This window comes from Trypanosoma brucei, chromosome 9 (assembly GCF_000002445.2).
Source record: "Trypanosoma brucei brucei TREU927 chromosome 9, whole genome shotgun sequence".
NCBI classification, from domain to species: Eukaryota; Euglenozoa; class Kinetoplastea; order Trypanosomatida; family Trypanosomatidae; genus Trypanosoma; species Trypanosoma brucei.
Genome location: NC_007282.1, coordinates 726,083 through 743,236, shown reverse-complemented (window position 1 = coordinate 743,236; position 17,154 = coordinate 726,083). Strand labels below are relative to the sequence as shown.

Here is a 17,154-nt window from a genome sequence, read left to right as displayed (position 1 = left end):
AAGGAAATGTTTGTAAAAAAAAAAAAGTCCGAGGAAGGAAAGGCACTGAACATCAGATAAGTTAACAAAGTGGGGGAACGGCGAAATTCTCGAATGGCCACAGCTGATGACATGGGGGGAATAAGAAAAAGGTAAGTTTGTAAGACCCACTGAAAACCCTCGTTTATATTTAAAGAAAAAGAATCAAATCGGGAGAGGAATTAAGAAAAAGTTGAAGGGGAAAGGGAAAGGGGGGAAGCAGCGGGGTGTAAGGAAGCCAGAGGGCGAGGAGCACAAGAAACACTTCAAAGAAGTACTGCACACACAAATAATAGTGTGTGACACACACACACATAAGGGTCACTCCGATGAATCCACACAATCAATCGATGGCATTCACATAACTGCTACTGATGCAGCCACGCACGCGTAGTAGCGCAAACATCCGTCTGAGCGGCAAAACGTTCCTCCGCGGGAAAACACAAATAAAAGTAAGAAGCGAGGAATAACTGTCAAACTTGTGCCCGCATGCAACGCACCCCTTCACTCCAAACCATGTTTACGATTAACATCAGTGTAGTGTAGGTATATGTTTCGTCCATTATGTTTACAAACGTCTCCTACCGGCTGTTTAAACCAATGTTTTACATCTGGTGCCACGGTGGCTGAATCGTTCATTTCCTACTCGATGCGCCGCACTCCTTTTTGAAGACAGGAAGGGGGAAAAGAAATATTGTTTCCTCGTGGTTCCACTTCACCAGTGGAGCGACACTTCTGTTTTCCTCTTTTTTTCCCCCTTTCACTTTCTCTTTCTGTATTTTCCTCTTCCATTATTTTCAGTCGTGCACACCGCAGTTGGCGAAACTGCCCCCGCTCCTCACTCCCACTTTCTTTACTACCTGTTGGGTATATTCACTTCATGTGTTACATTTCCTGCCACCAACGTCACCAACAAAGAAAAAAATAGTGATAACCATAATAATAACAACAACTGTCAGGGTCGGAATTTAACCAAGAGACGAAACACAAGGGGCATAAGGGATGGAGGGGCACCAAAGTCAAGAAAAGAAAGAAAAAGAACATAACAACACCAACTGCCCAGACACACAAAAGTGTCGAAAAAGGGAAAAAAAAGAAGAAAAAAAAAGCAACCATCAAATGATTCACCCAGCGATAACCCCACAGCACAGACCCAACGTGTGGTCCACAACACCATCCCTCGCTGACCGCACGCGTTACTCATACTTGAAAAGTTGTTCAATGACATCGCCGTACCTTTCTTCCACCTTGTTGCGACGGATTTTCATCGAGACAGTGAGCATCCCATTCTTTGCCGTCCACTCATCGGCGATCACACGTACCTGACGGAGCAGTTCAAAGGGTTTTCTACCAATTGAAGCGCCGAAATTCGACAACGACTTGGCGGCACGTTGGTGGAAAGTCGGGTCCTTAAGTATCTCGGGCCACGTTCCACCAATTCCATTTTCTTGGGCAAACTTCTTAGCCCTTTCCTCGTCGGTGATTACAAGGGCACATATGTATGCCCGCCGCTGATTTACAAGAATGCAGACGCCATTAGGGGCAGACAATGGATGCTGTGAGTAAATCACTTCCAGGTACTCCAGCTGAATGTATTCTCCGAGTAGGTTCTTCACCAGTGCCTTAACACGGCCAATGACTCGCAGGGCATTATCTTCACCAATTTCCACAACGTCCCCCGTGCGGAACCAACCCCCTGGAATCAACACTTCTTTGCTCATGGCCTCCTGCTTGTAGTAGCCCTTGAACATAAACGACCCACGAAGGCAGAGCTCCCCTCGCGGGAATGGCTTATCAGTGTGCTTGTACTCATCTGTATCCAATAGCCTCCCTTCAACCCCTTTCAGGAGTTGACCAACTGATGGATATAACTCACCCAAACGTTGTATGCTTCCGTTGCAGCACGTTTCTGTCAATCCGTAGCCTTGTCCCAGCGGAAGGCCGAAGACAACCCGCATGAACTCTTGTGTCCTGTCAGCGAGAGGTGCGCCACCACATACCACTCCACGCAGCCTGCCACCGAACATGTCGCGTGGGACCTTAAAAACCTTTTCATTCCAGAAAGGCGTATCTTTCCCCTCCTTGAGAGCACGGAGTCGGTCAGCATAGGCAGTATCAAAGAGGGTCCTCTTAAAACTACCCACAGGTGGTAGCCGACTTTCCACAACCTTCCGTATTGTCTCAAAGATCCGTGGGACTCCAACGATAAACACTGGCTTAAACTCCTTCAAGTCACCTCGTGGTCGCGCCGTATCATCCGTGAGTGTTCGTGGCGAACCAAAACACACCAAGGTACCGCGGCTAAGCATCACCACATCAGCAATAAACTCCAAAATGTGAGCAAGGGGGAGGTAAGATACATATGTCTCACCCTCCTCCTTGGGTCCAATACACTCAAGGAAGCGGTCCGCCAGCCCATTTTTACTGGCGGTGAGAGAACCAAAGGTGTGCATGACACCCTTGGGTGCCGCCACTGTGCCACTTGTGTACATGATCAAAGCCGTTGTGTCACAATTTCCAGGAATGGTATAGCCCAGGTTACTCTTCATTCCCGTCTCCAGCACCTGTTTCCATGGTATTAAGCGCATGCCTTCATCATTTAACCCATCTGGTAGAGAGTCGAGATAGACCAACGTGGTGTTGGTGAGATTGACCTCCTTCAGTAAGGTAATGAGATCCTTTATGTTTTGGCCGTTGCAAATAATAGCGGCACACTCCGTCTCCTTGAGCGCGTGCATCAGCCCCTCCCGGCAGAGGTTAGCGTAAACTGTTACAGTAACCATCAACTGCGTCCAAACCCCAATAGCAGAGGCAAGCCACTCCCATCGCGTATCCTCGTAAATGGCAACACGGTCCCCTTCCTTTGCTCCATACTCCCTTAAACCCTTTCCAAAGGCCACAGAGTTCTCCCATAATTCACCATATGTCATGTAGACCGGATCGTTGAGATGTGTAACCTGCCATTCGCGCCTCTTCCCATTATGGTCCTCGCGCCACTCCTTTTCAACCTTGTTAATTGTGCGGTAAGCAACTGCCAGAGTATCTCTTCTGCTCGTGCATGTTTGCTCCAACTGTTTCAGAAAGTGCTCGCCGTAATACCATTCCCTCGTAATGCGCGCCTGCTCCTCATCTGTGACTCCTATGGAGCGGTAAACAGGTGAACAGTTTTCGCCCTCCGCTGGTCCACAAATGTGAGCAAGTGGCCCAAACTTTTGTCTCGCAATGATCACCTCGTCATCCACCTCAAACCAGTGACTCCAGAGGGAGAGAAGCTTAGTGACGTACATTCCCATCGAAACACAACTGCCACACTACTATTAATATTTAATTATCGTCACTTCTCGTTTACCTGGTTTGTTGAAACGATCTCCTCAGTAAGTTTTTTTCCCCCCCCCTTACCCTCCCCCTTGTATTGTTGGGATACCCCTCCTGTCGTTGGGCGTTTGTTATTGTTCCTGGTTGTTGAACAGTTTAGTCAAGTCTATAAAATGTAGTTCAAATAATATTCGGCAACTTACCTATTAATGAATTAACAAAGAAAGAGCAAAAGGGAGGGGGAAGGGAAAGGAAAGGAGGTACAATCAGATAATAAAATGAAAGAAAAGAGTGGAAATATACGGCATTTCACACACTTCATGCAGCAGTTATGTTACGCGGCATATGTGTACATGTCTCTTTGTAGAAGGGGAAATGGCACAAACAAGAGCGGTGAGGCGCGCCTGCGTAAACTACAATGGAGGAATTACTGCGTTTTTCTTTTCTTTTTACTTTCTTCCTGTCTTTAAAATATAATAAACTTCTTTCTTTACGTTTGTATCCCCTTGCGCACAGCCGCCAGATCGGCGTGTACAAGAGCACTCATTTGAGTTTGTTTGTTTGTTCGTTTGTTTTTGTTTTTGTTTTCAAAAATACCATTCCCACTTAAAAACAAAAACACGCCCCCAACACGAACACACATGTAAGTTTTCCACTGAGCTTAACGTGCTGCTAAAAGGCTATGCTTTGCAGCAACCGAATTTGCCCTCCATGAAAACCCCACTTAACGCGAGCGGCGCCTTCAATTTCATACTTGCGTGTTCTGCTGCTGTTTGCGTCTTCACCAAAAAAAAAAAAATGAAAGAAAATGAAAGAAAAAAAAACGGCTTCAGCCGTTCGTCTGGTTTTATTTAGTTTCCCATCCTCTGCGTAAAACAAATGGCCTATTTAAATCTTTCCTTTTTTTTTTCCACCAGTCAACTCACATGCACAAATACGACAAAACGCGCACACCACTCACCACCCGTTAACATTTCTCAATCATTTCACTCGTGATTCTCCTTTCCTTTTCTGCCTTTTTCGTTTCTTTCTGCTATTAAAAACTTGAAAACAAAATGATAATAATAATAATAATAAACTATACTTTGTCCTTCGATCACTCTTCGGTTTTTTTTTCTTCGTTTCTTTTTTTTTTTCTTTTTTTCTTTTTAATTTATTTATTTCTTGCGTAATGGAGGGAAAGGGGAGGTAGAGTGAAAAGCCCGCGTATGTGATATGTATGTGATAGTAAATAAGGGAAATAGGAGGTTTGGAAACCTTTCAGTCAACACTCCACTGTGTAAAATATCAATATCAAAAAAAAACATAATAACAACAATCATAATTTAAACATGTTTTCACTATTCGTTTTTCTTTATTTTTTTATTTTTTATTTTATTCCTTGAATTATTCATTTTTCTTTTTTTTTTTTTTTACTATCCTCCTTTCACTCCCCTTCCTCTTCCTTTCCTCCCATAATGCTCATAAGTTGTACACACATATATTTGTATTATTACATATACATATACGTGCGCATGTATGTATGTATGTATGTATGTTTTAAAAGGGATAGGAAAATGAGTGAGGGGAACGCAATATTTTTTTTTCTAATTTTTTTTTTTTTAAAAAGAAAAGAAACAAAAGGAGAAACGGTGTGGAAAAAAAAAAAGAAAAAAAGAAAACGCAATGGCAGCGCAATGATAAAATGACGGAAACATAACAAGCGAAAAAAAAAGAAAAAAAAAAGTAGGCAAGTGAAGCAAAATAATAAAATTGAAGTGAATTAAAAAAGAAAAAAAAAGAACTGGAGAACACAAAACTAAGTGAAACGGAAAAAAAAAATGCACGGTTGGAGGCGGATGAGTAAGATAAAACGAAACAAAAAAGAAAAAAGAAAAAGAAAAATGGGAGTACATCCGGACATGCCGCAGTGACGGAGGGATCAAAAAGTAAAAACAAACTAAAAGAAAAAAAAAGATAAAGAGAAAAAATGGATGACAGAAAAGTAACCTTCTCATCCCTCCTCCTCCCCCTATCGTTTCAACATAATAATAATAATAATAAAGCAAATAAACAATAAACAATAAAGAAGAAAAAAACATGTACACTTACCCGCACCTAAATAGATAAAATAACATAAGAAAAAAACACATGTATTCGTTTAAATATATACAATATATATATATATATGTATATATGTATATATGAATATATGTATATATGAATATATGTATATATATATATAAATATATAAAAGACATATATATAAAAGATATATGTGCGTGCGCGCGTGTCTGTTTTCATATTTTTATACCGGTACGTCTCCCCTCCTCCTCTTCCCTCTTTCCTCCTTTCTTTCTTTTTTTTTCATTTCTTTTCTTCTTCTTCTTCTTCATTTTTTGTCCTTTTGTGCTTCCGTCACTTTGTTTTATTTTGATGTAAACATACGCGTAATCTCCCCCTTACATTCTTCACACTCACATATTATCTAGACCCAATATTATTATATCCATCAATACTGTTTTCGTTGTTTTTGTTGTTACTATTATTACTATTATTATTGTTGTTGAATAATAATAGTAATAATAGTAACAACAAAAACAACAAAAGTAATAGTAATAATAATAAACATTATTATCATTTTGTTATTTGTGGTTATTTACTGACGTTATTATCCTCTTACTTTTCCTCCTCACCATCATCGTTATTATTTATTCTTACATGCCGCTGCTGCTACGCGATCCATTTCTCATTTCTTTTCCGTTCTTTACTGCTTCTGACACTTCATATACCATAAAATATGGGGAAAAAAACCAACAGGAAGCACGAATGAAGGAAACAACAACAACAAAAAAAAACAAAATAAAATAAACAAAAACGAAACACAAAAATAAACAAAATGAAGTTGAAACGAATGGGAATGGAGTGAGTGAAAAGAGGGAACAAAAAAAAAATCACAGAAGAAACACAAAGAAAAACGCCTTGTTGATGTAAGATTATTGGCGATCAGTTTTTCTTTTTTTTAGCGTTCGGCCGACCGCGACTGTCATATGCCTCACAACATAAAAACATGAAAATATAAAAAACAAAACACAAAACGCAAAAAAGAACAGCAAAATAAACGAAAAAAAGGAAAAAAAACGACACGACGGTATAACAAAAAAGAAAAAAAGAAAAAGAGAAGAAAAGAAGGGGACAAAAAATCAACTGAAAGCGATACGTCCTCACAAACACAGCGGAGGTTGCACAAATACACAAAAAAAAAATGAAGTAAATAAAAAAAAAAAGAGGGGAAATAACAACTGCGTGCGTGGGAAAAGGAGAAAAAAAAACGAAAACGGAAATAAACCCAAAGGAGGAGGGAAGGGAGGGAAGGGAGTGAAGGGAGTGGAAAAAAAAAACAAAAAAACAAAAAAGAAAGGAAGTACGAGGGAACAATAACAACGTGAAACGAAACATATCAATCACGACCAAACCAAAATAAAAGAAAAGGAAAAAAAAACAGAAATATGTAAACCGATACACTTTTTTTTTCCTTTTCTTTTCTTTTATTTTGTCTTTTATTTTATTTTTTCTTTTTGGTTCGAATAATGTGATGTGAGTCGCTACACCTCGCAACCGAAGCGCCCGTGTCCCTTCCGTTGCTTTTAAACTGCCTGCATCACACAATCCCCTCCTTTTTCTTTCTTTTTTTTTTCTTCTTCTTTTTCTTTCTTTTTTTTTTAAAATTTTCCGGCCGCAGTTGCAGTACAAACTCATTCAACCGATGCCTTTGTATTTCTGTTATTTTTGCTGCTCACTACAATACCACAAACGCGCAGGCATTTATAAATATATAAACAAGTGCTGCTGGGATGCCAAAGAAAAAACAAACGAACAAAAGAATGAAAGAATGAATGAATGACGGGAAAAGGACTGCAGGATAACTAAAAGAGGAGGAGGGAAAAAAAAAAGTAACGCAAATATAAACATAAAAACAGAAAAAAAAAACAGAAAAAAGACAGAAAAAGAAAAAGAAAAAAAAGATAATGGAAAACAAACAAAAAAAACAAGATGAGGAAAAATATACACACATATAAGTACATGTGCGCGCCTGCATGAAACGTACACCGTATTCCATACTTTACCGCACGGTAGCTCTTTCCCCCTCTTGATGCTTCATTTATTATTCTTATTATTTTTTGTTTACTTTTCATCTTTTGGATACTGTTACTGATATTGTTATTATTATTATTATTGTCTTTGTTGTTGTTTTTGTCGTTGTTTTTTGGAGGAGGGGGTTTCATCCCATCCTCTTTTCATCTCCCCTGCCTGCAGCCTTGTAAAGATGAACTGTAAAAAAAAAAAACAAAACGAAGAAGAACAAGAGGTTATTAAACCCCTTTTTCACTTTTTCATTTCATTCTATTTATTTCTTTCTCCCCCTCTCCTCCTCTCCTCCTTCCACACACACACACACACACACTCCTTTAATAATTTAGGTTGTAAAAACAAAAAAAATGATACAAAAAAAAAAAGAAAAAAAAGAGGTGTGATAATTCTCCGTAGGGATTGTCTCGAAAACAAAACAACAACAATAACAATAACAATAACAATAACAACAGCAACAACATCGGAAAAAAAAACAAGAAAATGATTTTTTTCTTGTGAATGAACAAAAAACAAATAACCATTAAAAAAAAAAAAGAAAAAGAAAAAATGATAGTGAATCACTGGGAAAATAGTACACGTAGGAAAGGAAGAAAGAGAAGAGGATTGTGGAAAGGAAGTAGGCAACAACGGGAACACTTTTCCCCCTCCTTTTCCTCTGCATCCTTTCATCTCTCTGTTTGTTTGTTTGTTTTTCCTTTCTTTTCTCTTATTTTATTTGTTCCCATACATTTCTCTGTTTCTCTTCCTTTCCCTTTGTTCTTACTCCCTTAACACTCGCTTTATCGCTCGCTTTCTGTTCCGTTCTCCCTCCTTCATACTTCCCGGCACACCGTAAGAACTTCACCGCGCAATTTTAGGAATGATGTCTAACAGGAGCGACAACAACAAAAAACAAAAAAAAACAACAGAAGTGAAATGAAATGAAATGAAATGCGTAAGAAGAAAATTAAAAAAAAAAAAAAAAGCAGATGTCATCGTTCCCCTTGCACGGTTGTTAATCCTTTTTTTTTTCCTTTTCTTCTTATCCTTCTTATTCTTTTTTCTGCTTCGATCTTACCTTCCACACAAACAAAAACACAAACACACACTTTCCCCCTCCGCATCAAGGATCGATTCCACACCATCGTTTCGCCCATTTCTTTTTATTTTTATTTTTTTTCATCCTTCGGTTGAGGAAATATGGAACGGAAACATCGCTCGCTACTCCAGTATGTAGAGGGAGACATGCGCGGTCCAAAAGTAACGGCAGTCACGGAAGAGTTGAATGAAAAGAAAGAAAGAAAGAAAACTCCCCCTTTCGAGGAAAACAAAAGAAGATGCAGTGGGGAGGGGGGGGAATGAAAAGATAACAACTGTTGTAATGAGTTAACGCACAACGGCGTCAATCATTTAGATGCACCCTGTACAATAAATGGTACACATTTTTCATCCTAAATCCCTCCCTCCTCAAGCTCTCTTCCCCCTTGTCTTCCCCTTAGGCGGCCGAGAAGTTTCATAACGGGCTACCCCATGGCTTCTTTCATGAAATTCTTTTTTTTCACACCACCTCCTGCAGGTTGAGAAAACACGAAAAGCAAACGACATTCGTCCACTAACAGAAATAAGGGAAGTATTATGCGCGCAAAAAAACGTGCGGATCCCTCCCCCTTCCCCCCTCAGCAGGGGGAGGGGGAGGGAAACACACTACAAATTGGCAAATGTCACCGCTTGCTGCATAAACCTGCCACATAACCGTGACAGTTAAGTGTGGAACCCCTACCTTTTTGTTTATTCGCCCCTAACTGCCTCCTTCCGCCTATGCCTTTTGTTGGATCTACTCTCAACTCCATGCCTCTTATTTGACTTCGTGCCGTCCTCCTGTGCCTGTTCCGCGGCATTCGTGTCGTTCGCGGCGGTCCTCCCTTCGCTAACTTCCTCACATCCAACATGAATATCAACAGCTGCACGGTCTTTGGTGTCGTTCTTCTGTCCACGCCGCGCCCGCCGCTTCGCCGCACCGTCTCTCCCCGCTGCCTCCGCTGTAAAATCGCTTGCAGTTTTGCTCTCCCCTTCATCCTTCACTTCTACTGTTTGAATTTGCCGCTTGGGTCTTCGCCGCCTCCTCTCCCCTTGTTGGTTTTCGGTATCTTCTTTCCTCCCTTCCTTTTTTTGGTTGTCTCCTTCCTTGAACTTCTCCCAACAGTTGTTGCAGTAAAACTCACCCACACACTCACGCGTGCGTTCGTGGTAGCCCCTACTAAACTCTCCACACTCACGGCATGTTTCCCAACCCTTCGCTGCCCAGCAGTCATAGCAGTACAAATTGTCCTTTGGGCGGAAGCGAAGTTCCTCCGCTGGCTTGTCCTTGCCACACCCCATACAGCGACCAGGTGTACCACTGGTGGCCCGCCGCATTTTCCCGTGACCCCGCTCCCTCCTATCCTTCACATCATCAAAACGAGTGTGCCCTCGTCTGTGCTGATCGCCGTCTGACCGATCGACACATGAAGGGTGCTGTTCCTGTCGAGTCGCACCCGCTGTACTTTGGCACTCGTCGCCCACCCCATCCTTACGAACAGTGCGTACGGAGCGAACCATTGACGTTAACAACTGCACCACATACGTGTTCGTTGCGCTGCCGCCCGCCGCGGAAGAGCCACCAACAGCAGCCACAGTGTTGTCGGGTGCCACTCCCACAACCTTCTTTGTTCCCGGTGACGTCGATAGCCCCTGCTGCAAAAGCCCATGCATCTTGTAGCTTGGTGGTTGACCAATTGACAGCCCCCGGGGAGGAGAGCCCACACCCGCGCTAGAGGTTGATGTTAGCACCGGTTGGTGTCCCTTTGAAATTTCAGTTGGGGCAACTACCTCTGCAAGTGCTGCAAGGTTTGTGCCGCCGCCGTGGGCCCCTGATGGGTTTGGTCGGGGCATAGCATGCTGCATGAGGACGGCGCTGGCGTACGCCGGGGGTGCATGCGGTGGAGGTTGTCGAATGGAATTCGAAACCGCCTCCCAGAATTGTTGCTGTGGGGCACTCGAAGTCGCCGCTTGTGGCACTGTACCACTTGGAAGTGGTGGTGTAATCTTTTCGCTAGCGAGCCACTGAAGAAGTTTGGACTTTGGAATGATAGAGTGCTCGAGCAGTGAACTTACATCTCGCTTGTATGCAGGACGAACCGCATCGTAGCAGATATTCTGGAAACTCCACTTACGGCCCTTTTCGTCCGCGAGCGCACAAGTGCATATGCAACCCTCTACCACGTCTGGGTGCCTCACATCCACTGTACAGTCTTCGAATTGTGTGTATTCCTTTTCTTGCTTGTCATAGACTTCAAGCTCAAAGGTACGCGTGGGACCGCCTTCATTACAACGCACATGGCTAGACCCTCCGGAGCCCACAGCGCTCTGCCCTGCCGGGTTACTACTATTTGACAGTTGGGACTGAGATTGGCCAGCGGTGGCACCGGGATTAGCAGAATCATTCAGCGTTGGGGAGCCCGCATCCGCACACAATTCACCGCTCTCCGAAACAGCACTCTCTTCTCGTGTCCCCCTCAACGCACCAATGCGAAAATCTACTGAAATACTGCTCGCGGGTCGCCACAAATACACTTTGTTCAGATTGTGTACCGAAGAAGTGGGTTGGAATATTATGCCCTCACCTGGGAAACCGCATGGCTCCAGAAGTTTTGGAATCTCCTCAAGCTTTACCGTGGCTCGGTAGGCCACAACGCAGTCAGTACCCGTAGGGGAGAAGGCACTGCTTTCACTGCATAGGTGGGCGCTCAGAAGGGCATGACGCTGTTCCATACTCATCTGTGTCACCTCATTGCCCTCCGGATCCGCTGCATTATTCCAAAAGAGAACGTCAAAAACAAGAAATATTTCGGTCTGCGGGTCCTCCCTTATTCTCACTAAATCACCCTCAAACACGGCGCACGTTACCGAAGCCATCTTATCTCCTAACAGCGCTTTGGGAGACAGGCGTAATACCGCCCTAAGATGAGTCGAAATCAGGTACAATTTCCCCTTATCATACATGAGCAGGTAGCGGGTGCCTTTGTTAAATCGACGGGCACCGTAGGATTCCTTGATTGCACTCACACGATTCTTGTCGGCCATATCACGGGTTGACAAGGGAACGTAGTTCGTTGTTCCGGGGAAGTGTGCAGAGCCATTCAATGGTTTAATTAAGTCGAAAAGTTGTGTCACAACCGTGTAGTATTCGGCATAGTCATCAACCATTGAAATGGAAGCCGATTTCACGTATAGATCAGAAAGTATACCATTCTGCGGTGGTTGGGCGCAACAACCCAGCACCTTAGTGCGCAATGCGTTGAGAACCTCTTGCCTCGGCTTGTTGGCGTCAATCTCTCGGTACATAGCCGCTTTCCTGGCTAAATTACGGATCCTATAATGAATAACACGGTGGTACTTTAGCTTTTCATGAAGTTCCCGCTCGCCACCCATGCGCTGCAGAAGCACCTCATCATCATCAGCTTCCATGCCTACAATTCCAACAAATGGGATCTGCTTCGATCTTAGCAGCGCCGCCAAATAAAAAATGTCCTCTACGTTCTTCACATTTTTGTCGATGACAAGACCCTTCAAGTCTCGCTTTTCCTTCTGTTGGTCAAGAAGCCTCTCCAGCTGCTTCTCCAGGGCATCAAATACCTCCTTTGTGGTCTCCCACACGGCCCGCCTCGTTGTAGGAGCTGAAATGAAATCAGCACCAGAAAAAAATACCCAGCCTAAACCATCTGCCTGTAGTTCGTTAACTAACTCCCTTCCCATTGTTGTTTTGCCAACTGCTGATATTCCAGAAAGCAATACGCACGAGAATTTAGGCGGATCATTTGACACATGTGCGGCAAGGGAAGCATTACCAACAATTATCTTCGCACTTGGTGATGAAGCCGACAACACATGTGATTTTTGCTTCGAAAGCGCCGGACCCTGGGATGACTGCGACGCCGCCATCTTGTCACCAGGGAACCGCGGTTGAAAAACTGCCAAATCGGGTGGATTGGGCATCATGAGGGGCGGAGGCGGTGCGCCAAGAGGTCCATTCAATGCTGCGGGAAACGGCAGTGGCCCAAACGAACCCGGTGGGGGTCCAAACCCTGGCGGCGGTGGGGGGGGCGGGGGCGGCTGTGGGGCGTGGGCCATGCCTGAGATGAACGGTGCCATCAGTGGATGCATATTCGGCACCAGTGTTGGAATCATCAAAGGAGGTTGATAAAGTTGATGAGGAGGCATGGGTGGATGCGGAAGCGACATCACAGTTTGGCCAAGAGGAGCATTGGGGGGCCATAAAGGGGTGCCGCCGCCAGGGGGAATTCCTTGTGGTCGATTACTAGGGCCCCTGAAAGGTGCAGCCAACGACTTTGAAGGCCGGTTGTCACCCGAGAACAACTTCACATCAGCATTCAGCTTTTGCGGTGCCGTATGGTCATTAACGAGCGAAAGCTCCCCAGACGTAATAGGGTCGTTCCCTCCCGGCTCTGTTTGCACCTGACATTCACTTGCTTCCAATGCGGGCACAACAGCAACCGCGGGCATTACTACGTTGCTTTCCCGTTCGCTGGAACCCGTCGGTGCAACAGCACCAGTGGCCGTACTTGGTGCTGTCTCTACTGAAGAGGGGGGCGTTGTGGTACCGTGATTAGTAGCAGCATCCGCCTGCACCTTTTCATCATCAGCAGGAAGCGATAACGCTGCCTCCGATGCCATATCAGTGCACGTATTCTACCACGTAACAACTTGTTTAAAGAAGAAAAATAAAAGGAGCAGAGGTTGACCAAAACAACGAACGGGGAACAGTTGCTTCCAACCATCTTCATACAGCCTGCTGCGGGGAAATCGCTAACAAAAAAGGGGCAGTTGGGACGCTAACGGATACCTTTGACGCACAAAAAAGAAAAAATGGCATTAACAGATAACACAAACAAATTGATACTACCATCTTCCCAAAACGCCAATTTAAGCATTACGAGGGCAACCTTCACACCAATTTCCACACAAAGTATTTCTCACGCGGCAACAACCACTTCTGTCACACCGTAAGTCCACGAGGGCACTCGTCATCTTGCTCCAGGTGGGAACCGAATAAATACGACGCTCAACGATGACACCTTTTCAACATGATGCTTCGCATGTTGCCACAATAGGTCAGCAAGTGCACACCTCAGGAAACGAAAAGTATGGAAAATGCATAACGCTCTCAGAACTAGAAAACAACCAAGGCAAAACACATCAATAACCAATCGATACACATTGCAAAAGAAAAGTCAAACTGCCCGCTGGCGTGGAAACCTCATCCACTACCCCGCATCAGAAAATAGGTATTGCACACAGGCACCGGAAATCCACCCAGTCCTCACCAGGAATAACTTTATAAAAGACAGGACAAAACCTCCGCTTCAGTCACCGACACACTGGAAAGGCAATGCAACGGTGGGGAGACGCGAGGGGGGAATGAGTCATATGCTCCTTCACAAAACAATAAAAAAGGGCACATAAACGTTGATATTACGCCACAAATATTGATATTCAATTTATTCACCCAACACAAGCCACGTGGGCAAAAGCAAGCAAGCGCATAATATACAAAAAGCGTCAGCACCCTCCTTTCCTGCAGAGGGACAAAAGCACCTCCCCAGCATAATTTTGAATACCTTCCAAGTCAAAAAAAAAAGCACTGAACAAAAACACTAAATTTAATTTGGCCTCACAAAAAAATACTGACGACCAGCATGTGCCCTTCTGTTCCCACTTAATCAAGGCACCAAAGGAAAACAAACGGAAGCACCTCCATCGCGGAAGCAACCGTAGTTTGTTTCGCCCCGCCACGTTGAGAAGCAGACTCCGGGGGTGGGGTTCCACCGGTAGAGTTCTCACTCACTCCAGTATCTGTCGGAGGTTTGCCTAACCGGCCATTTCCACGGCGTTTGACGACCATAATATCACCGGAAACCTTTACTCGCCACGGTAATCCGAACTTCAGTTATTAACAAGCCACCAACTGCTATAATGCTAATGGGTATTTTACACCACCCATACAGCAGGAAGGTGCAAACAGGGAGCGGTGGGGGGAAATGCAGTGTGGGGCAGGTGTGTAGGGTCAACATAAAGAGAATGGAAAGTCCAGACATCTGAGAGCTGGCAGTCATACAGCAACCGCAATGAGCACAAAAAAAGGTACTTAAGTCAAAGTAAGCCAAACGAGGTAACTAAGCTGCACTGACTGATGTGAGAACAGTAGGAGTGCACACGACTGTGTTGATAAGTGGCGAAGGGGAATGACGCAGCATGATACGGAAGGGGGGCGGGATGGGATGACAAGACGACGCCGAAAAACATCACTCCAAATCCCTCATCAAACTCTCAAGTCTCCCCTGCAGATCCCTTAACTCCTCTTCCTTTAACGCAACCTGCTGTTCGCCACGCTGTCTGGCCTTGTCGATATTCGCTCCTAAGCTCGATATCCTGGCATTCAGGCCTTGGTTGGTATGCGATTGGAGTAATAACTCTTCACGCAACGAATCCCTCCATAAGACCTCCTGCTTCACAAAATTGTTGACGGCCATCTGGCTGTGTAGCGCAATACGGCGCAAACCAGCAATGTACCTCGAAGCAAGACTACGCCGTTGACGCCGTTCTGCGCTTTGCAGCTTCTTCCATGTCCCGATGGGTACAGCCGCATTCTCTCCCTCCACCATTGTACGCCCCTCAAAATAGTCCGCCTGTTCCTGCATGAGTTCCTCCATTACACGGAGATAATACTCCCGCACATAGTCGCCATTGAGCTCTTGTGCAGCTTCCTCTTCCTTTTCGTCCCACCACCACCTACTGCGCCAATAGGATGAAGCACTGACCCTGGGTTTTTCCCCGCTGTGACGAACAGAGAGGGCCGACCTGCCCTCCTCCTGCGCTGCAGCACGCTCCGCCCTTGCGTCGTCTTCGTAACCCAATTCCATAGCTAGTTGGTGGTGGAGAAATGTGCTGGCGCGATAGTTCCATATGCGTGAAGTGCTATTCTGCACGGCACACGAGTGCCCTGTGCTGTGGAAGTGCCGTATGCTATGTCCGTGCCGCCCCTTACCACATCCCACCCAACCGCAAACTAAACAACTCCACAAGTCCTGGCACGTTCCACACGCGTTGCACTTAGTTTCAAGAGACGACATCGAAAAACGACAAAGAGGGCAATATGAACTAACATCTTCTAAGTGCTTCATGAGGCAAACAAGGTGGAAGACGTGGGTGCACATAGTAACAACGCACGTTCTTCCAGATGCGATTTCCTCACGGCAGATGGGGCAAAACTCTTCTATCGGTGCTAGAGGAGCGTCTCTCCGGAGCGCAACGCTAGATATCTCCTTTTCACTTTCCAACTGCCGCCGAGATGACGCCCCATCAACACCGCACGACACACTGCAAAGGACACGTAGGCAAACATCTTCCGCATTGTCCGTAGACACTTGTGTCCGCCAACCCGCGCAGTTGCTCACGCATGCGGCATCACGCCCTTCATGCTCCACCCTCATTATACGGCCGACGGACTGCAAAAACTGCGGTGCACACAAGGGCCCATTAGCCCACTCGACGTGCAGCAGATCTCTTTGCACATCAGCGGCATCAGAAGAAGATGACAACTCCAAAAGCAAACAGTATGCGCGATTTCGTTCCGGAATGTGCCCCACACGAGCAACAGAAATGCAACAATCACTACGAATGTTATTAACACCGCACGCGTTACAAGGTGATCCAACTTCACTGTCTGGCAAACAAACATCTCCTTTAACTCCTTCTCCCCTCATTCGACCAGGTGACCGTTGTCGAGAAGCACCAGATTCCTCAAGATCACGAAGAACCTTAACAAGAGGGACTTCAACGGGAATTTCCGGGAGCAGCAACCACTGTGTCGCATTTGAACGCTCATAAGTTAGCCCAACAACTACAACACCTTCCGCATCAAAAGATACAACAACATCACCGAAGCCGGTGACACTCATTTCAAAAAATATACTATCAACACCAATCAGTAAAGAAAAAGGGAATGAGTAATAGTGCGGAGAAGACAAAGCAACACCTGCAAGAGTACTTAATCAGGCAATCGATAGGTCTCTGTAACGCGGCATATCTAGTCGTATAAAAAATGATGCGCGTCTGTGACGACACATGCGACAGAAAACCATACAGTTAGGAAGTTAAAGAACAGCAATATCCCATGGAGAACAAATAAAAGGAAGGCGCGGGCGCTCTCAAAACAGGTTGTGAACGCGGCAGTATGCATGGCGGTGAATGGGCTCAACGTACGGCAACTGCAACGCAGCGAAGATGTCCCTTTCACATTCAAGTGCCACAGACTCCCGAAACCCTAATTGGGATTTGTACAACCCGCAAGGATCCAGTCCCAGGCCCTTCGCATGGGTTAGCAGCACAAGGTGCATCACGAATGGGTTCGGGCCCGTGAAGAACAGCTGCCGCGTGTAAATACGATTAATGACAGTGGGCACAGCCACACAACCTGTTCAAAGCAGTACATTTCAATCCAATGGCGGGTAATCGTCACACAAAGCCATCATGCTGTGATTCCACACAGTAGACATCACTCCAATATAAATAGCACCAGCGCATACCACAAGAATCGACACTCTTCATGAGAGTCCGAAGCCCATGTCAACCCGGCACCATCCTTCAAGACAC

The 17,154-nt window shown here is 45.0% G+C and overlaps 15 protein-coding genes across 15 annotated transcripts, besides 31 other annotated features; 6 read left to right on the top strand and 9 right to left on the bottom strand.

Moving 5' to 3' along the window:
• Positions 1 to 1,214: 1,214 nt before the first annotated feature.
• On the bottom strand, positions 1,215 to 3,311 carry Tb09.160.2770 (fatty acyl CoA synthetase 1; the record flags this gene model as incomplete). Its single annotated transcript, XM_798630.1, has 1 exon — positions 1,215 to 3,311. The coding sequence occupies one exon, from the start codon at positions 3,309 to 3,311 to the stop codon at positions 1,215 to 1,217; it is 2,097 nt and encodes a 698-aa protein (XP_803723.1).
• Positions 3,312 to 3,823: 512 nt separating this feature from the next.
• Positions 3,824 to 3,976, bottom strand: Tb09.160.2760 (hypothetical protein, unlikely; the record flags this gene model as incomplete). The annotated part of the gene is made up of 1 exon (XM_798629.1): positions 3,824 to 3,976. One exon carries the CDS (start codon positions 3,974 to 3,976, stop codon positions 3,824 to 3,826), a length of 153 nt encoding a protein of 50 aa, XP_803722.1.
• Positions 3,885 to 3,920: a microsatellite.
• Positions 3,977 to 4,044: 68 nt separating the features above from the next.
• Tb09.160.2750 (hypothetical protein, unlikely) lies at positions 4,045 to 4,188 on the top strand (the record flags this gene model as incomplete). The annotated part of the gene is made up of 1 exon (XM_798628.1): positions 4,045 to 4,188. The coding sequence occupies one exon, from the start codon at positions 4,045 to 4,047 to the stop codon at positions 4,186 to 4,188; it is 144 nt and encodes a 47-aa protein (XP_803721.1).
• Positions 4,120 to 4,157: a sequence feature (T-rich).
• Positions 4,189 to 4,387: 199 nt separating the features above from the next.
• Positions 4,388 to 4,410: a microsatellite.
• Positions 4,411 to 4,440: 30 nt separating this feature from the next.
• Positions 4,441 to 4,483: a microsatellite.
• Positions 4,484 to 4,490: 7 nt separating this feature from the next.
• On the bottom strand, positions 4,491 to 4,655 carry Tb09.160.2740 (hypothetical protein, unlikely; the record flags this gene model as incomplete). Its single annotated transcript, XM_798627.1, has 1 exon — positions 4,491 to 4,655. One exon carries the CDS (start codon positions 4,653 to 4,655, stop codon positions 4,491 to 4,493), a length of 165 nt encoding a protein of 54 aa, XP_803720.1.
• A 25-nt stretch (positions 4,656 to 4,680) lies between these two features.
• Positions 4,681 to 4,747: a sequence feature (A-rich).
• Positions 4,748 to 4,802: 55 nt separating this feature from the next.
• Positions 4,803 to 4,871: a microsatellite.
• Positions 4,872 to 4,906: 35 nt separating this feature from the next.
• Positions 4,907 to 4,937: a sequence feature (AT_rich).
• Positions 4,935 to 5,414, bottom strand: Tb09.160.2730 (hypothetical protein, unlikely; the record flags this gene model as incomplete). The annotated part of the gene is made up of 1 exon (XM_798626.1): positions 4,935 to 5,414. One exon carries the CDS (start codon positions 5,412 to 5,414, stop codon positions 4,935 to 4,937), a length of 480 nt encoding a protein of 159 aa, XP_803719.1.
• Positions 4,938 to 5,216: a sequence feature (T-rich).
• Positions 5,257 to 5,303: a sequence feature (T-rich).
• A 63-nt stretch (positions 5,415 to 5,477) lies between the features above and the next one.
• Positions 5,478 to 5,580: a microsatellite.
• An 80-nt stretch (positions 5,581 to 5,660) lies between these two features.
• Positions 5,661 to 5,721: a sequence feature (A-rich).
• Positions 5,722 to 5,845: 124 nt separating this feature from the next.
• Positions 5,846 to 5,880: a microsatellite.
• A 1-nt stretch (position 5,881) lies between these two features.
• Positions 5,882 to 5,940: a microsatellite.
• A 93-nt stretch (positions 5,941 to 6,033) lies between these two features.
• Positions 6,034 to 6,183, top strand: Tb09.160.2720 (hypothetical protein, unlikely; the record flags this gene model as incomplete). Its single annotated transcript, XM_798625.1, has 1 exon — positions 6,034 to 6,183. The coding sequence occupies one exon, from the start codon at positions 6,034 to 6,036 to the stop codon at positions 6,181 to 6,183; it is 150 nt and encodes a 49-aa protein (XP_803718.1).
• Positions 6,153 to 6,212: a microsatellite.
• Positions 6,213 to 6,318: 106 nt separating this feature from the next.
• Tb09.160.2710 (hypothetical protein, conserved) lies at positions 6,319 to 7,071 on the bottom strand (the record flags this gene model as incomplete). Its single annotated transcript, XM_798624.1, has 1 exon — positions 6,319 to 7,071. One exon carries the CDS (start codon positions 7,069 to 7,071, stop codon positions 6,319 to 6,321), a length of 753 nt encoding a protein of 250 aa, XP_803717.1.
• Positions 6,377 to 6,515: a sequence feature (T-rich).
• Positions 6,569 to 6,747: a sequence feature (CT-rich).
• Positions 6,705 to 6,819: a sequence feature (T-rich).
• Positions 6,838 to 6,892: a sequence feature (A-rich).
• Positions 6,990 to 7,036: a microsatellite.
• Positions 7,072 to 7,171: 100 nt separating the features above from the next.
• Positions 7,172 to 7,216: a microsatellite.
• A 22-nt stretch (positions 7,217 to 7,238) lies between these two features.
• On the bottom strand, positions 7,239 to 7,598 carry Tb09.160.2700 (hypothetical protein, unlikely; the record flags this gene model as incomplete). The annotated part of the gene is made up of 1 exon (XM_798623.1): positions 7,239 to 7,598. The coding sequence occupies one exon, from the start codon at positions 7,596 to 7,598 to the stop codon at positions 7,239 to 7,241; it is 360 nt and encodes a 119-aa protein (XP_803716.1).
• Positions 7,285 to 7,361: a sequence feature (T-rich).
• Positions 7,520 to 7,577: a microsatellite.
• Positions 7,599 to 7,716: 118 nt separating the features above from the next.
• Positions 7,717 to 8,133, bottom strand: Tb09.160.2690 (hypothetical protein, unlikely; the record flags this gene model as incomplete). Its single annotated transcript, XM_798621.1, has 1 exon — positions 7,717 to 8,133. The coding sequence occupies one exon, from the start codon at positions 8,131 to 8,133 to the stop codon at positions 7,717 to 7,719; it is 417 nt and encodes a 138-aa protein (XP_803714.1).
• Positions 7,757 to 7,777: a microsatellite.
• Positions 7,799 to 7,838: a microsatellite.
• Positions 7,874 to 7,924: a microsatellite.
• Positions 7,987 to 8,011: a microsatellite.
• Positions 8,101 to 8,225: a sequence feature (A-rich).
• Positions 8,226 to 8,344: 119 nt separating this feature from the next.
• Positions 8,345 to 8,371: a sequence feature (T-rich).
• Positions 8,372 to 8,397: a microsatellite.
• Positions 8,390 to 8,680, top strand: Tb09.160.2680 (hypothetical protein, unlikely; the record flags this gene model as incomplete). The annotated part of the gene is made up of 1 exon (XM_798619.1): positions 8,390 to 8,680. One exon carries the CDS (start codon positions 8,390 to 8,392, stop codon positions 8,678 to 8,680), a length of 291 nt encoding a protein of 96 aa, XP_803712.1.
• Positions 8,398 to 8,428: a sequence feature (T-rich).
• Positions 8,463 to 8,513: a sequence feature (GA-rich).
• A 398-nt stretch (positions 8,681 to 9,078) lies between the features above and the next one.
• Tb09.160.2660 (hypothetical protein, unlikely) lies at positions 9,079 to 9,195 on the top strand (the record flags this gene model as incomplete). The annotated part of the gene is made up of 1 exon (XM_024642642.1): positions 9,079 to 9,195. One exon carries the CDS (start codon positions 9,079 to 9,081, stop codon positions 9,193 to 9,195), a length of 117 nt encoding a protein of 38 aa, XP_024498429.1.
• A 36-nt stretch (positions 9,196 to 9,231) lies between these two features.
• Tb09.160.2650 (hypothetical protein, conserved) lies at positions 9,232 to 13,176 on the bottom strand (the record flags this gene model as incomplete). The annotated part of the gene is made up of 1 exon (XM_798615.1): positions 9,232 to 13,176. One exon carries the CDS (start codon positions 13,174 to 13,176, stop codon positions 9,232 to 9,234), a length of 3,945 nt encoding a protein of 1,314 aa, XP_803708.1.
• A 192-nt stretch (positions 13,177 to 13,368) lies between these two features.
• Positions 13,369 to 13,509, top strand: Tb09.160.2640 (hypothetical protein, unlikely; the record flags this gene model as incomplete). Its single annotated transcript, XM_798614.1, has 1 exon — positions 13,369 to 13,509. One exon carries the CDS (start codon positions 13,369 to 13,371, stop codon positions 13,507 to 13,509), a length of 141 nt encoding a protein of 46 aa, XP_803707.1.
• A 61-nt stretch (positions 13,510 to 13,570) lies between these two features.
• Tb09.160.2630 (hypothetical protein, unlikely) lies at positions 13,571 to 13,705 on the top strand (the record flags this gene model as incomplete). The annotated part of the gene is made up of 1 exon (XM_024642641.1): positions 13,571 to 13,705. One exon carries the CDS (start codon positions 13,571 to 13,573, stop codon positions 13,703 to 13,705), a length of 135 nt encoding a protein of 44 aa, XP_024498428.1.
• Positions 13,706 to 14,804: 1,099 nt separating this feature from the next.
• Tb09.160.2620 (hypothetical protein, conserved) lies at positions 14,805 to 16,460 on the bottom strand (the record flags this gene model as incomplete). Its single annotated transcript, XM_798612.1, has 1 exon — positions 14,805 to 16,460. The coding sequence occupies one exon, from the start codon at positions 16,458 to 16,460 to the stop codon at positions 14,805 to 14,807; it is 1,656 nt and encodes a 551-aa protein (XP_803705.1).
• Positions 16,461 to 17,154: the final 694 nt, after the last annotated feature.